General features: G+C 31.7%; 1 protein-coding gene across 7 annotated transcripts; it reads left to right on the top strand.

Moving 5' to 3' along the window:
• On the top strand, positions 1–12,081 carry CPT1 (Undecaprenyl pyrophosphate synthetase family protein). 7 transcript variants are annotated; one of them, XM_011023861.1, is made up of 4 exons: positions 1–163; positions 254–325; positions 1,651–2,539; positions 11,585–12,081. In XM_011023861.1, the coding sequence occupies exons 3-4, from the start codon at positions 1,686–1,688 to the stop codon at positions 11,835–11,837; spliced, it is 1,107 nt and encodes a 368-aa protein (XP_011022163.1). In that variant the 5' UTR covers positions 1–163; positions 254–325; positions 1,651–1,685; the 3' UTR covers positions 11,838–12,081. The 7 variants fall into 7 exon arrangements, with proteins under 7 accessions (XP_011022163.1, XP_011022162.1, XP_011022158.1 ...); XM_011023860.1 differs by having other exon boundaries at positions 1,651–2,552; positions 11,598–12,081; XM_011023856.1 differs by having other exon boundaries at positions 1,651–2,827; positions 11,869–12,081.
• Positions 12,082–18,074: the final 5,993 nt, after the last annotated feature.

Genomic DNA, 18,074 nt, shown 5'->3' with positions numbered 1-18,074 from the left:
ACAAGAAATTTCCCGCTTCCACCCAACCACCACAAAGAGAGAAAGAAATCCAATCGACGAGAGGTGGTCTTAACAAAAATTTCACTATAATAATTCGAATGGTTCTCTCTTCTCTGTTGAAAACTAACTGGTGTCCTGTTTTTGTACCTGTCCGTTTCTCCTTGTCGGTACACACAAATAAACTAAAATAACATTAATTATTTTTTACTCTCTGTTTTTAAGGTTTTTCATATTAGTTTGATTGGATTCGCAGGCTCCAAGTTCTGTTCGCGGAGATTCATGATTGATTTTCTCTGGTTGCAATATTGATCTCCACAGATCATAGGTAAGAACCTTGTTTTTTGATATTCGTGATTTAAAGTTGTCTAATTTGGTGTTTAATCTTTGCGTGACTGTTGTTTAGGTAGTTTTGTTGGTCTTAATTGAGTTCATTCGAAGTGGGTTTACTCTAATATTGTTAAAGATTGAGATTAGAGTTTCTATCTTTGCTTGTCTGATTGCATTAAATTTGTCTCTCTCTCTCTCTCTCTCTCTCTTTTCTAATTAGTTAGTTAGGGACTGGGCTCAGTCGAGTTTGGATTTCTTAATGTAAGGAAGAATAAAGAGGTTAGATTGAAGTAGGTACTCTTGTTGTTTTTGATGCGTTAAGGATGTTACTTGTTTCGATGGTGTTACAACTTTGAGGTTGGCATGGTGGTCTTAAATGAGATAAGCTGATGTGGGTTTTGAATAGTGATGTTAAAGATTGAGAGTTTAATCTAAAATTTGCCACTTTACGTGTGTTGTTGCCCATATAAAATGGCGTTTATTTTCATTTAATTAAGAATCTAACTTGTTTTGGGAGAAGGATTAGTTGACTTTGATTTTATTTCTGTTAAATGAAGTGTCGATGAGTATTTTTGTTTTAGATTATTCAAGCAAGGATGTAAATGGCTAGCTTGAACTAGGAAATATTGTTGTTGGTATATTTTGGGGAATTGGGTTTTTACTTTCAAGCGGTGTAGTTATATCCTCAGGGATAAGGATTGTGTTACTTTGGATGTTCTCATTTTAAAATGCTGAAGTTCATTGGTTTCTTTTATTTTTGTGGTGAATTATCTTTTAGTACAAGTGCGTGGGATTCTATGGTTACAATTGATAGCTGGATCTGACTTAGTGTTCACTGTTTCTTTCTCTTGACTAATTAGCCTTTAAGAGTTGCTAATGATGCCATATTTAGCATTGGCCTCAACCTAGCTTTCTTTGTTGTTGCATGAATTGTTTGTATTGCTTTTCTACTTGTATATCAAAATTGCCAATCCACTTGCTACTAACACAGTAGCTAATCTTGTGACTTCTGAATCATAATAGTCTCTGCATTAATATTGTGGATTTGAAGCACTGACTTAGTATAGAGAATAATCATATGGGTGTGATTTATCCTGTCATAGCTCATCAAAGATGTTCATTATATGTATGTGTTGGAACTTGGAATCCATGTTTTTGAGCTGTGCAGAATGAATGAAAGATACATTTCTGCTTGCTAAATCTCATTGCTATTTACGTATTTTTACGTGAGCACCTTCTCTTTATATATTGCACTAATTCTCTACTGATTCTGGAGGGGTCAACTCCACCAAAGTCAACTAATTTTCTTTCTCTCTTGAATAGGTCAGTTGACACTTGCATTCTTGTTTTAGATTACAATGGACAAGCAACATGGTAGTAGATTAAGTGAGCTGTTTGGTAGTTTGGGTAGTTTCTTCAGAAAATGCATGTTTTGCATTCTATCTATGGGTCCCATCCCCAACCATTTTGCATTCATAATGGATGGAAATAGAAGATATGCTAAGAAGGAAAAATTGGAAGAAGGTGCTGGTCACAGAGCAGGATTTTCAGTTCTTATGTCCATGCTTAAGTACTGCTATGAGTTGGGAGTAACTTATGTCACTATTTATGCCTTCAGCATTGAGAATTTCAAAAGGAAGCCTGATGAGGTTCAGAGCCTGATGGATCTGATTCTGGAGAAGATTGAAGGGTTGCTTAAGGAAGAAAGCATTGTGAACAAATATGGTATCAGGGTGTATTTTATAGGTAATTTGAAACTTTTGAGCGAGCCTGTCAGGGTGGCAGCAGAAAAGGTTATGAAGGCTACTGCTAAGAACACCAAGTGTGTGCTTTTGATCTGCATGGCCTATACTTCATGTGATGAGATTGTGCAAGCTGTCCATGAATCCTGTAAAAATAAGTGGGAGGAAATTCAACCTTGTAACTCACATAAAAGTTGCAGCGGTAGGGTTGAAGAGGTAGATGGCAAAAGCATAGATGATGGCAGTGGCCACAGTGTTCAAGAATTGTTTGGAGTTCAAACAAATGAATTACGAGCAACAAGGGCAAGCACACTCTGTAATGATGTGGCTGAAGGAGTAGAAATGAGTGATAAAAAAAGTGGTGTGGTTGGGCATGCTGTCCATGGATCCTGTGATAAATGGGGTGAAGTTCAATCATTGGAGGCAAGTAGAATTGGAGATGATGTAATTCCAAATGTAAAGAGTGAGAAATTGCTGGAGGATCTTTCGATATTAAAGGTGGTTGACATTGAGAGCCACATGTATATGTCAGTAGCTCCCAATCCTGACATTGTGATCCGAAGTTCTGGGGAGACCCGCCTCAGTAACTTCCTACTTTGGCAAACTAGAAACTCCCTGTTGTATTCTCCAAATGCACTATGGCCAGATATGAGGTTGTGGCACTTGGTGTGGGCAGTCTTAGACTTCCAGCGCAATCATTCTTATTTTGAGAAGAAAAAGAAGCAGTTTTAACCACATTTTGACACTACAGAAGATTCTTTCTTCTCTTCTCTCTCATATTACAGTAGTTGTGCATCTGCGATTGAATTCTAATGGAAACTGGGAAGCTCAAGAGTGAGATGCCTCACCCTTTTGTTGTAATCTAAAGAGTCTAATTTCCATGCCTGGGCACTTCCAAATTACACTGATGCTTTGAGGTGGGGTACTTCCAATTTTGGAACCATATTGAATTCCTCGCAGGCAACAATTATCTTTTTTATATTTTGGAAAATCTTGAATATTAGCTATGATCTCTTAGCCGGGGGTTTACTGCTTGTATCATATAATTGCAATGGACATAAATGATCAAGCGAAAACATTTGAAAATGCAGGGGAGAGAATACTAAATGGAAATAAATCTGTGTTCTGTTCAAGAGTGCTCAACACCAACTTTAGCTGATGACCACATAAAGCTGTGTACAAGAGTCAGAGTAATGTACTTTGAATCTGTTTTGTAGCAATCGTATCTTCCTTGGTAGCAAAGATTTTTCAAGGCATTTAAAACAGCATGATTTTTTTTTCTCAGGGTACTTGATTCTGTCGAGCATACTTTTCTTGTCTGTGAAAATCTGGGCATTGATTATTATGGTGTTTGCACGATGGATCTTTGCATAAGATTATCTTATCTTATTTCATATATTTTTTATTGTTCATTAAGGTAAAGTCATTTTCCTATGTGACACCAGCAAGATTTGTATATCAGATAACTCAGTCTTGCATTCATATAATTTGTGTCATTCCCCACTCATATGCACTGGAGTTGGCGATGGATCAATTTAGACTGAATATGTGTTCATTAATTTGCCATTGGTTATAGTTGCCTGTGTTTGGCACCCATGTCCCCTGTCTCAAACAGATAAAAGCCTTTAACCTAATTGCTGGATTATCCACTGTACTAGTTAGGTATATGAATTGGAGTCCTATAAATCCCCTGGTCATGCTTCTGGCAACAGAGACGGACATAGCTCATTATTTACACCTATATATTCTTGCTACATTAGTCTGTCTTAAATTTAATGGTACTTCCACTTCCCTCCAAAGCCAGCATGTGCTCAAATCCCTTCACTTTACCCTGTACCAACATGACACCTTGAACGAAACTGGGCCAGGTCTAACTCAAAGCACAGGACCTTTTGGCATCTTATACATGCTTTGCAACTGTTACATCCAACCCTTCTTCTATTTTGTTCCAAGAGTGCTGCTAAAATCACTAAGAATTCTGTTATTCCCACTATACTTTTTAAATTGAATAGTAAATTTGTAGTTCTGTCAAAAGAGAAGAAGCAATCAACGATTTGAAGTCACTGCAAAGGTGTTCATTGTCAAACGAGTCCTATAAATGACCCTGATCTTTCCATTAACGACTCCAGAGATGGCCATGGCTTAATCTCCACCCCTGTCTTCTCTCTATTTTATTTTTTGCTTTTTTATTCAAGGGCACGTCCAGCACCCAGCACAACCACAACGACCTCAAATCCCTTCACACTACTTTGTTCTCTGCGAACATGTCACTCAGAATAAAACCGGGTATATCATCGTGAATGGTGTGGCTGGACCTCACACCACATCAACTCTTGGCAGCTTGCATGTTTTTCGAGAGCCCATGATTGTTACACCCGACCCATCTTCTAAAGTTGCTGGCACTGTTTAAGGATACTTATGGCATCCAGTTTTGATGGGTTTTGGGTCCTTCTTGTTCTTAAGTCTACTTCACAATTGAAGCAGCTCAGGGGGTCCATTGTCATTGCTGGGGGCTTTAGTAACTGAAAGCCGTCTGATGTTCCAGGTGGTCAAGAAAGAAATAACTGTGATTGAACGTATATTTGGGAGGTAATTTTCAACCTTGTTCGCGACTCTCATAAAACTTGTAATGGTAGCGCGGTTTGATCCAGTGACAAAGGGGGTGAGTTTTATCATTTATTCTAAATATCATTTTATTTTGCTTTTGATTTGATGGTAGATCCTACGAAACGAGCGGCACTTGATTGGAGCAGTAGAATTGATATTATAAATGGAATTGCAAAGGGAATGCTTTATCTTCACGAGGATTCTAGGCTTAGAATCATCCATCGAGACCTAAAAGCTTCTAATGTATTGTTAGACAATGAGATGAATCCGAAGATTTCTGACTTTGGAATGGCAAGGATTTTTTCAAGCAATGAAGACGAAGCCAATACTGCTCGAATAGTAGGAACATAGTAAGTGCTCTTTCACTTTGGAATCTTTTTCTCATAATTGCCTCAAAATATGAAAAACTTCTATCTAGTCTCATAACCATACAATGAAAAACTTTAAACTAGTCTTAAAAATATTCTTAATTGGTCCCTTAAGGATTAAGTTTCAAAAAATCTAAACCACCTCCTTCACTATAAAATTAATCATCACTGAGAATAGTGAATACTATGGTGATTCATTTGAGAATTTTAATTGAGATATAAGTTGTTAGTTGCAAACTGATGATGGTAAGAAGAAAAGTCTTCTATTGAGTTTATGTTTTCTTTGGTTGTTTTAATGGGCTTGTATTTATTTTTATTTTTTTAGCTTGGGTTTGATTCCATCAAGGAAAATCCCTTCTGAGAGCAAAGATCATTTGACTTTTAAGTTAGAAAACACATAGATAAATATAATGTATACAGGGAGAAAATAGAAGTGGAGTGTGTTTAACTATTTGTGCGTGGATGTAATTTGTTGGTTTTTGAAAAATATTGTTCTTCATGTCTAATAATCCATGGATATTTATACACCTTCAAGCCACATGAATTACCTATCACAAGCATAGTTTTTAAACCCGGCCCGGTGGCTGACTCGGTCTAAGGCCCGGGTTCCGGGGTTTGACCGGGTCACCGGGTTTTGACCGGGTCGAACGGGTCAATTTCTATTTTAAAAAAATTTCAAAACGACGTCGTTTTAATAAAAAAATAAATAAAAGTCAACGGGTTACCACCGGGTTTTTGACCGGGTTTTTCCGGGTCGTCCGGGTTTCCAGGTCAACCTGCCGAGTCGTCCGGGTCATGTCAGGTCATGACTTACCTTATTTTTTTATCAACCCGGCCCGGTTCCAGCCCCGGGTCGGCCGGGTCCCGGGTCAACCCGCCGGGCCGGACCGGGTTTTAAAACTATGCATCGGAGGCGAGAGAGCGAGAAGTTGCTGATGGATGATCCTTGTATATATTTATATGCTGTAAGGTCTTGAATATTGGCTTTCTAATCTTTAAGCCTGGGGTATACCAACCAAGCCGTGCCATAAAGCCCACTGTCCGATCACCGACGTGCGGAGACGTCCAGGCTGGGGTATAAACGCGATGTGGGGTTCCAGAGGACGTGCTCGTACGGTTCACAGAAGGATTCTGTCAGACTCTGACTCCTTTGTCAACAAAGCTTTTCTCATGGCATATACAAGATGAGCAAGATTTTTTTTTTTCTCTTGCAATTTTGTGAAAGACTTTAACAGGGAACTTGATCCTGTTAAGCAGATCAATTCTCTTCCGTGACATGTTCTTGACGTTCATGATACTGTAATTTTGTGCTATTTATACGATAAGATAATTACACTTAAATAAATATTTGATTTGGAGGGGAGGCTTTCGAAAGAATAATTAAATATGTCGATGCCATATCTCACAATAGAAATGAATTAATATGATATATTGCTTTTAAATACTTAGATAATTATCTAGCAAGAACCTCCACCATTAATGCTCAGATCATGCCAGAGCATTATGTTGCTTCGTGGCGTCTCTTTATCTATGCATTTCAAGTTTACTTATCACTTTCTTATTTTTATTACACATGTTAGATTTTTATTATTTATTATGAGAAAAATAAAATTTGATTATAAATTCCATAGATAAAAAAATTAAAAAAAGAGCATTATTTTTTTATTGCTTTTCAATTTTATATTTACACTGAAAAGAACCCATCACCCAATTTTAGAAATTAAAATAAAAAATGATTAAAAAGTTTTTGTTAATTCTTATTTATTTACTTATATGTTAGATTCTTTTGCTTAGTGATGAAGTGAGTAAAATAAATAGTTAAAATTAATAATCACATAAATTTTTAAGTTTTTAATAATTCTAAGAACAATTAAACTTATAATTATTAAAAAATAAATACAAAACCTAAACCTACACACCTAACAAATTAAACAACACCTAAAAATTTAATTACTTAAGTACTTTGCATAGCGACGACCGCAGCGGCTGTTCTTTGAAGCTGAGCTCATGCCTTTGCATGCTCTTGACGACATTTTATGGCATCTTCCAGAGCATTGATTTTTTCCAACAATTATACTAGAAGTTAAGAAATTCTGTAACGCTACAGATATTTCTCTTCCACATTTTTTTTTATATATTTTTATATTTTTCTGATCAAGCACTTGAAGGTATTTGATATTGCAGTTGAATCACACTCTGAAATATTTTGATTTTTTCCAACAAATCAAACACTTTCAAAAACAACTTCTATCCCTCTTTAAAACAATCACATCGTATAGTCACCACTGTAGGTCTGAAAAAGTAACAAGTCGAAAATGGAGGCTGGCGGGTGACTTTTGAGCGCACAAGTCTGATTTCTTATGAGCCACTGATCACAGTTGTACAGGCGGTGGCATGCATGATGCTTGTGGTTTGAAAATGAAGTCTCGTCTACTTCCACACTCGTCAAACACCCCCATTTACTTCCAAACTTGTCAAACACTCCCATTTGGTGACTCGCATAAACACGTTTTTCCTAGGAATTTTATTGGGTGTTCAAGAGTGTGCAGTAGTGATTACGAAATATTTAAAGACATTAAAAATATTTTAATTTCAAGAATTTTCTTTTTAAATTTTTAAAAAACACGTATTCAAAGACTGCTTTCCTTGCTTCAGTGTAGAAGGATTGACTGATTCAACCAGTCTCTGTTGAGGCAAAATCATCAAGATACTGGACCGATTTGCAAGTGGCTGCTAGCTGTCATCGGAAGTCTTTTTGCGTTCAAGTCCTATAAATGACCCTGAATTTCTCACATTCTAGCAGCGACAAACATAGAGCCATGGCTCAAAATCTGCACCTCATTCTTCTTGCAACTCTACTTCTTGCTCTTTCTTTTAAGGCCACCTCCTCCTCCCGACACAGCGGCAACAACGGGCTCAAATCTCTCCACTTTGCACTCTACCAGCATGAAACGATAAACAAGACGGGATACATCATAGTGAATGGCGTGGCCGGAGCAGGGGTTGGTCAAACCACAACACCTTTCGGCACCTTGTTTGCTTTCCGAGATCCGATGACTGTGACGGCCAATATATCTTCAAAGGTCGTCGCGATTGCTGAAGGCACCACTATAACATCTAGTTTTGATGGGCTGAGGAGCATTTCCATCGCTAAGATCACTTTGAGGTTGAAGAATCACATGGGGTCTATCTCTATTGTTGGGGGGACACATAACATCAAGCCCGCTGATCATCCCGTGGTAGGAGGCACCGGTGACTTCATGTTTGTTCAAGGGTACGTGACATCCTCTCCGGTGGATCTCCAGGGACTCACTGTTACCTACAAGATTGTGTTCCACCTCTACTGGCCCTCCTATGCAAATAAATTCTCACTTCATGACAAACATGCGGGGAATGATATAATTACTTAGAGGATAGCTAGTTATTTGAATCCTGTTATGGCTCCGATAATTATTTTTGCAAAAGAAAAAATAAATATACAAGTTTTTTTTAATATTTATTTGCATAAATTGTTCTCAATATATTTTAATTAAATGTGTATGTATTATTGAATAAAAAAATTTATGTTTACATATAATAAACTATAATAAAAAACATGTACAATCTTAGGTTAATTTTTAACTTAATAAGAGAATAAAAAAATGTTGCAATTGGAGTGAAACACCATTCCCTTAATCTTTGTAAAATAATTTTTTTTAAAAAATGGTAAAGAAAAAAAATTAAAAACAAATTACAAAAAAATAAAAATATACAAGAATAAAAAAAATAGTACAAATAGTTCAAATGTAGAGTAATAAATATTTCAAGTATAAAAAATAAAAAATAATATTTTTTTCTAAAAAAAAGTGTAAAGAAAAAAAGAAAAAAAACTAAAAAAAATAAAGATAAGAAAACGAAGGTGATCAATAGTTTAAGTGTAGAATGATAAAAAATTTAAAAAATAAAGAGAATAAAACATATGAAAAGCTTGTTTTTTGAATAAAAAACCAAAATTTTTAATTTTGTCACTTCTGTAATTAAAAAATTAGCATAATTTACAATCATACTATTTCTACAGGAAAATACGGTTTCGTACATGTATAATTCCCATTGTCCAATGTAGTAAATAAGAAATCTTTTAACTATGATTTTGATTTTCCAGTAATCTTTAAAGTAAAATCCTTCTTGTTATAGTTCCTATCCATTAATTGTCAATTACACAATTGATTAATATAAACGCGATTTTTTAACCAAATTTAATAATCTTTTTTTAGTATTACGGTGTCGTATAATCGGATTCAATTTTCTTTCCTTCTGTTTTAAGTGTCCTTGAGCAAAATTGTGAATCCAAATTAATTCTCCCATCCACTCATAAATACGTCAAATTAATTCCAAATACATATATCTGGATTGCATAATAAAATATTTTTTTATTCCTAATACTTTCCAGAAAAATAAGCAGTCATGTACAGACACTAGTCTCTACCCGTGCTTTACGTGGTGTGGTGCTAGATAAGTTTTTAAATAAAAAATAATATTTAGATACTAAAAATAAGTGAAAAAAGATATGAAAAATTGCTTATCAAAAATATATAAAAATACTAATTAAAGTTAAACTAACATGAAATATCTCGTTAAATTTATGGTCTAAATTATATGATTGGAATAACCCAATTAAAAATAAAAAGAATTATAATTTTTTTAAAAAAATTGTTATTTTTTTCATCAAGAAATTTTAATAAAAAATAATTAAAGAATATTAAAAAAATTGAAAAAAATTCTAAATACAAAATAATTTAAAAAACAATAATTGAAAAAAATGAAAATCAAGATCACTATAACTATATTATTAATAAGTACTACCATCACTATTACTATTATCATTATAACAACTATTATCATTATTATTATTATTATTATAACTAATATTACAACTAATTTTTTTTATTAGAATCATCATTATTATTAATATTACCATGATTATTATTGCGATTATTATTGTTACTATTATCATTATCATTATCATTAGTATTATTATTGAAAAAATAAAAACCATGAACTTAAATTGAAGGATACAATTGAAAACTGTAAATCTTTTGACAAAAAAACCAAGAAAAACAATAAAAAATCTAAAGAAAAGAGACAGAATTAAAATCATTATTATCATTGAAAAAACAAATATCATAAACTTAATTTGAATGAAGAAATTCAAGTTATAAAATTTTTGATAAAAGGACAAAGAAAAACAATTTAAAAATTAAAAACATAAGGACCAAATTGAAATACTTTATATATACAAATGAAGAAACAATGGTTAAATTAAAAACAAAGAAACTTCTACAAAAGAAAAAATGACTAAAAAACATCAATCAAAACTCAAAGGTAGGAGAAAGAAATGAAGGAAGGAAAAAGAAAAAGGGTCATCGGCAATAAAATAGCAAAATTTGGAGAATTCACACCACCTATAATGGAAGTGGAGACGGCGAGGAATAATTTGAGACAATAGATGATCATTTTTTACAACAAAAAATCATCACACGCATCGCTTTAAGCAAGGATTAAGCTTCGTTGTCAAGCCTAAATCCCAAATCACTATCCAAGAAATTTCTATCTCCAATAAATACAAATATTTAGTTTATGCAACATATTAGCATGTATGCACAATAAGTATTTTTATCATTAAAGGCCTTATTTGTTTTTATATTTTAAAAGTGTTTTTGAAAAAAAATTTTTTTTTTATTTTTTTCAAATTAATATGTTTTTAGTGTTTTCGAATCATTTTGATATGCTGATGTTAGAAATAATTTTTAAAAAATAAAAAAAATATCGTTGGCCTGTATTTTAACACGAAAAACTATTTGAAAAGTAACAGTAACCACACTTTCAAATAGGCACAAAATCAAATAACAATGCATTTTATTTTAGATAGAATGTTTTTAGAGTGATTTTTATATTTTTTTTAACATAACTAACCTCTTACTAAAATAATATTTGAAAGACTAATTATGATTCATAATATCTATAAAATTAAGTGCAAACTTATTTTTTTTTAACCCTTGTCATATAGTTAAAATGTCCCTTGTGACAATGATGGTGCATATCTCATGATTTCTACTTAAAAAGACTAACACAACTAGATGAGTTGGGACAACTGTGTTTGAAAGATCAGTCCATGACAATTATAGTAGCGACTGCCCACAGCACCAAGTGTGTGCTTTTGATCTGCATAGCCTATACGTACTTCATGTGATGAGATTGTGCAAGCTGTCCATGAATCCTGTAAAAATAAGTGGGAGGAAATTCAACCTTGTAACTCACATAAAAGTTGCAGCGGTAGGGTTGAAGAGGTAGATGGCAAAAGCATAGATGATGGCAGTGGCCACAGTGTTCAAGAATTGTTTGGAGTTCAAACAAATGAATTACGAGCAACAAGGGCAAGCACACTCTGTAATGATGTGGCTGAAGGAGTAGAAATGAGTGATAAAAAAAGTGGTGTGGTTGGGCATGCTGTCCATGGATCCTGTGATAAATGGAGTGATTCCAAATGTAAAAGAGTGAGAAATTGCTGGAGGATCTTTCGATATTAAAGGTGGTTGACATTGAGAGCCACATGTATATGTCAGTAGCTCCCAATCCTGACATTGTGATCCGAAGTTCTGGGGAGACCCGCCTCAGTAACTTCCTACTTTGGCAAACTAGAAACTCCCTGTTGTATTCTCCAAATGCACTATGGCCAGATATGAGGTTGTGGCACTTGGTGCGGGCAGTCTTGGACTTCCAGCGCATATTACAGAAGAAAGAGAAGCAGTCTTAACCAAATTTTGACACTACAGAAGATTCTCTATTCTCTTCTCTCTCATATTACAGTAGTTGTGCATCTGCGATTGAATTCTATTGGAAACTGGGAAGCTCAAGAGTGAGATGCCTCACCCTTTTGTTGTAATCTAAAGAGTTTAATTTCCATGCCTGGGCACTTCCAAATTACACTGATGCTTTGACGTGGGGTGCTTCCAATTTTGGAACCATACTGAATTCCTTGCAGGCAACAATTATCTTTTTATATTTTGGAAAATATTGATACTGCAGTTGAATCATACTTTGAAATATTTTGATTTTTTTTAGTTTTATAATTTTACAATATATCAATATCTAAAATAAAATATATTAATTTAATATATTTTAAAATAAAAAACACCTTAAAAACAACTTTACTGCTGTTCAAGACAATGACTATCATACATTCACCATTGAAAATGGAGGCTAGCGGGTGACTTTTGAGCGCACAAGTCTGATTTCTTATTAGCCACCAATCACAGTTGTACAGGCAGTGGCATGCATGATACTTGTGGTTTGAAAATGAAGTTTCATCTACTTCCAAACTCGTCAAACACTCTCATTTACTTCCAAACTTGCCAAACACTCCCAATTTGGTGACTCGTATAAACTCGTTTTTCCTAGGAATTTTCTAGGGTGTTTTTATTCCTAATACTTTTCAGAAAAATAAGTAGCCACAAACACTAGCCATGTTACCTGCGCTGCTGCTTATAATTTTTTTAAACAAAAAACAATATTTATTTACTGAAAACAAGTACGAAAAATTAAAAACCGCTTCTTAAAAAATATAAAAAAACTAATTAGAGTTAAGTTAATAAGGGATGTTATGTTAAATTTTCAGTCTAAATTATATAATTGGAATAACCCATTAAAAATAAAAAAAAATTATATAGCTTTTTTTATATATAAAAATAATGTTAATTTTTTTAAACTCATAACCTAAGTTATTAACTTTAAAGCATTCAATCTAAAAAATCACCAAGTTCAATTCAAAAAAGTATTTTAAAGAAAGAAATTGAAAAGAAAAAAAATCTAATCATACATTTTTTTTTAAATAACAATTCAAAAAATAAGGATCAAGATCACTATAACTATATTATTAATAAGTAATATCATCACGATTATTATTATTATAAGTAACATTACATTGATATTTTTTTATTACCATCATCATTATTATTATTAGGTGAACCTTGATTATTGTTATTGTTGTTGTTGTTGTTGTTATTGAAAAAAAAAACCATAAACTTGATTTGACAAATATAATTAAAAACTATAAAAACTTTGACAAAACAACAAAGAAAAACAATAAAAAATCAAAAGAAAATCGAAATGAAATCACTATTATCATTGCAAAATTAAATTTCATAAAATTGATTTGAAAGATCAAATTAATTCATAAAAACTTTGATAAAAGAGAAAATGAAAGAAAAAAAAGAAATTAAAAATATAAGGACCAAATTGAAATATCTTATATATACAAATTAAGAACCAATGGTTAAATTGAAAACAAAAAAAACTTCAACAACAAAAAAAATAACTAAAAAAGAGCAATCAAAACTCAAAGATAGGAGAAAGAAATGAGATAAGAAAAAAAAAGAGGGTTATCGATGATAAACTAGCTAGATTTAAAGCACACACGCCACCTATAATGAGAGTGGAGACAAAGAGGAATAATCTGAGATGATAGACAATTATTTTTTACAACCAAAAACCACCACATGCGCTACCCTAAGCAAGGATTAAGCGTCGCTGTGAAGGCTAAATCCCAAATCACTATCCTAGGAATTTCTAACTCTAATAAATACAAGTATTTAATTTATGCAAAATATTAACATGTATGTACAATAGGTATCTTTATTATTAAAATCAACATCTTACCTAGGTAAGATGTTTTTAAGGTGATTTTTATATTTTCTTTAGCATAATTAACATCTTACTAAAAAATATTTGAAATACTAGTTAGGATTCTTAATAACCATAAAATTAAGTGGCAACTTCTTTTCTTTAATTTTATCCTTTTTATATAATCATTTCTTTGAGATGTCCTTTGCGACAATAATGATGCATATGTGTCTCACGATTTGTACTAAAAATTATGAACACATCTAGATGAGTTGGGAACAACTATGTTTGAAAGAATCCATGACAAATATAGTAGCTAAATGATAATTTTTAAAAAAACCCATCATAAGTCATGTTTGGTAAAGGAAACAACTTCTTCATGATATTGATGAAAAATAATTAGTAATGAAAGAAAAATAATTAGACTACACTTGGAGAAAATACCAAACAAAGTCAATATAGGCCAAGTTAAAAGGATGTATTAACCATGCCTGTTTAACGACCAAAGATGGAGAACATGAAATGAAAAATCTATAGTGAGTCTAAAAGACAACTATGTCACCTAAACAATTCAAACAAGTCAATAATTGAATTTATAGACACTTCTAAAATCAAACATCATTGAAAAAGCTATCAATGTTTTAGAAAAGAAAGATTAAGCTTTTAAAAAGTGCAATTTATGTTTTCACTTTGTGATAAAATCAAAATAAGTTGTTGTGCATAAAAAACATTAAGGAAAAAGACAGATAACAAGCTTAAGCTAAGTAATTAGAATATCGTTAATTGAATTTTGTTGATAAGTAAGTCAAAATAAAATCTAAAATCAAGATAGCACTTATAATTCATGTTGAGTTTGTTCACCTCTTGAGTTGACCCATTTAATTTTTCTATCGAGGTTGGTTGCCTCTCGATTTGACATATTTAAAATTTTATATTGAGATTGATTGTCTCTCAAGTTAACCCATTTATGTTTCATGTCGAGGTTGATCATCTCTTAATTTGATCCTTTTAGATTTTATATTGAGGTTGATCACATATCAAGTTAACGTATTTAAGTTTCCTATAAAGGTTGGTCGCTTTTAACCCATTTAGTTTTCATATTATAGTTGATCTATTTAAGTTTCATATTGAGGTTAACCATCTCTTGATTTAAACCATTTATATTCGATGTTGAGTTTATTTGCCTCTTAAGTTAACTAATATAGGTTTCATGTTGAGGTTGGTCGCCCATCAAGTTGATCCATTTAAGTTTTTTATTAAGGTTTGTTGCCTCTTGATTTGACCTATTTAGATTTTATGTTAAGGTTGGTCACCTTTCCAGTTAGCCCATTTATATTTCAAGTTGAGGTTGATCGCTTCTTAATTTGACCCATTTAGATTTCATGTTAAGATTAGTCACCTATCAAGTTGACCTATTTAAGTTTAATGTTGAGGTTGACGCCTCTTGATTTGATATATTTAGATTTCTTGTTGAGGTTGGTTATTTTTTAAATTGATCCATTTAAGTTTCATGTCAAGTTTGTCCCTTTTAATTTAACCTATTTATATTTTATTTTGATATTGGTTGCCTCTTAATTTGACCACTTTCATATACATAACATTGTTTTTCTCTGTATTTGTAAAACTTTATTTTTTATTTTCAAGCACTTTATTGTATTTCTTTACAAATCTAATATATAAAGTTAAAGAAAAATGAGATTTTCCAAAGTTTTTTCTTTTTTTACTATAAGTATTACAAAGAGGGGGAAATAGTTATAATTCATTTTCAATATATTTTCAAAATAATAAAAAAATTTGAAAATAAAAGATTCTAGAGAAAAAAATTATGCAAAAGAGGAAAAAAAACTAAAATGATAGAAGATCATCTAAATGAGTAAAAGAAAAATAAATAAAATGTTTTATATGATTGTTTATTTCGAGTGAAAAATCTACTAGTTCTAATATATTATTGTTTATGATAGACTTAATTTCAATAGTATATGACTTTTTCCAATATAATGCTCCAGGATAGGATATTGTTTTGGGATAAATTCAAGGTTTATTTTCTAACAAATATATTTGAAAATCACAAAACAAAATATTTTTGTTATTTCTTTTCCCTTTTACTTCTTCTATTTTAAATTTATCATCTTTTGATTGATGACAACTACTTGAGCTAGCTTCAGTCATTATCTTATGTAAATGATTTTCTTTAACTTCTTTAAATAAAAATACATCTTTAAATAATACTATATTCTTGTATTTCATTACAATATTAGGTTGAAAGTCCTCAATACTTGACATTAAGGAAAAAGACAGATAACAAGCTTATTGAATTTTGTTGATAAGTAATATAATATTCTTTCACCTTTCTTATAATATTTAAATATTTCATGAGCCTTATCTTTACTTACAAAAAAATAAGTATAATAATACTTTGTGTAATTATCTATAAAAATAATATAATATTCTTTCACCTGTAATTTGTATAAATTTTAAATCATTAATATCCAAGTGAATTAAATCTAGAGGTTTACTATTTTTTTTAATTGTATAGAAAAAAAATTTGTGAATTTTGAATCTACACAAACCTAACACCTATAATTTTCTTTAAAAAACTATATTTTATCAGTAATAATTTAAGATTATTTAATTTTTATATAAAATTATAATCTACACATCATAACCTGTCATATCATATATCACAAGACTTAAGTTAGTAGGAAGAAGAGTCGTTCTTATTATTGTTCATCTCATCTTTGATTAAAATGGTCATTATTAATATTATAAAGAGGTCATTAGTAAAATACCTCTCTACTACAATCATTTTATTTTTAAAGAGCATAAAATTATAACTCTTAGAGACCTTTTTAAAATTATATTTTGAATAATTTATTGTGCTCTTCTATTCTTAATCTCAAGATGATATTTTCAACTCTCATTTTCTTGCACTTATACGAAAGTTAATTTTTCAAGTCTTTCCAAAATAATAGAAATTTCTTAATAGTTGTAACCGTTTGAAACATTCACTCATAAACTTACCTTTAACATATTTATCATGCAGTATGAGGTGAAATTATTGAAACTAATATATAATAGTATTTGAATTAACCATATTGAAATCTAGAATTTATCGATTATAATTCTTTTTAATACCAATATCTTCAACTTTGTATTTTTTATCCAAATTTTTTTATAATATCTTTACACTTTTGATTGAATTATATCTATCATAGAGTGTGTTATTCAATCCATTCAAGATATAATTCTGATAAACAACATTATCGTTATTCTATATATATACAATTGCAACAATGATATTTTCAAATTCATTATCTAACAGATCTGATGCTTCTTCAATAAAATTTTTTTGTTAACTACAAGGTGGTTAGACAAAATAAAATCTTTTACTTTCATTATTTAAGGTTCAATCTATTAAACTTTTTAAGTTTTTTAATCATGCACAAAAAAAATAAAATAATGATGGAATCATCCCTACCGAAGTAGAAAATTTTCTGAAGGAACATTGGTTAAAACATCCTCATCTTTATCATCAAGATTTGGCTATAAATGTGTAAATTAAAAAAATGCAGTATATAATTTAAACTATCAACAATAAAGACCTTTTTCCTTGACACTAAAATATTCATCTATTGGTGCAAATGATCATGATCATGTTACAAATAATCTCTCAAAATTCCAACAATTTAACTTTTTAAAAATGTATGTTTTTAAAAAAAAGTCTACGACCTGAAGGAACAAGGAAAGTCAAAATATCTCCAAGCTACAGAATAGAGTGGAAAAGGCAGCAAAAAGTCAAGAAAACTAGAAGCAAAATAAGCTGAAAAATAATGAGGATAGAGGCAAATGAGTTGTTGCAAGGTATGCATAATATCTTCCCTTCAACCCTCTATTATATGATTTTTGAAACCATAATTGTTACAAAATAACCTCTCTCTTTTTATAGTATTATTATTATTATTATTTTTATCTGAGGTGTTCCGCGAGAGTTCTACAAATATGACCTGTTCAGGTTTATGTAGTTGTCATTCTGACTGTTCTAGGTTTTGCCCAGACAATTAACAGGGCCAATGGCTCAACCTCTACACCATTACGTTCTTCCTCTTTTACTTCTTGCTCTTTCATTTAAGGCCACCTCCACCTCCACCCACAACAGCCACGGGCTCAAATCCCTCCACTTTACACTCTACCAACAGGAAGCCATAAACAAAACAGTGTATCTCATAGTGAAGGGTGTGACAGGACCAGACGTTAGTCCTTCCGCATCCCCCTTTGGCTCCCTGTTTGTTAACCAAGATCTTTTGACTATTTCACCTAACTCTTCTTCAAAAGTTGTTGGAGTGGCAGAAGGAGTTGCCATAACATCCAGGCT

This window comes from Populus euphratica, unplaced genomic scaffold (genome assembly GCF_000495115.2).
Source record: "Populus euphratica unplaced genomic scaffold, PopEup_1.0 scaffold12.1, whole genome shotgun sequence".
Taxonomy (NCBI): domain Eukaryota; kingdom Viridiplantae; phylum Streptophyta; class Magnoliopsida; order Malpighiales; family Salicaceae; genus Populus; species Populus euphratica.
The sequence above is the reverse complement of the archived record's forward strand: the minus strand, read 5'-3'. Positions and strand labels throughout refer to the sequence as shown.

Bases quoted from the DNA above. Each gene is read 5' to 3' on its own strand.
- CPT1 (XM_011023856.1), top strand. From the start codon at position 1,686: ATGGACAAGCAACATGGTAGTAGATTAAGTGAGCTGTTTGGTAGTTTG.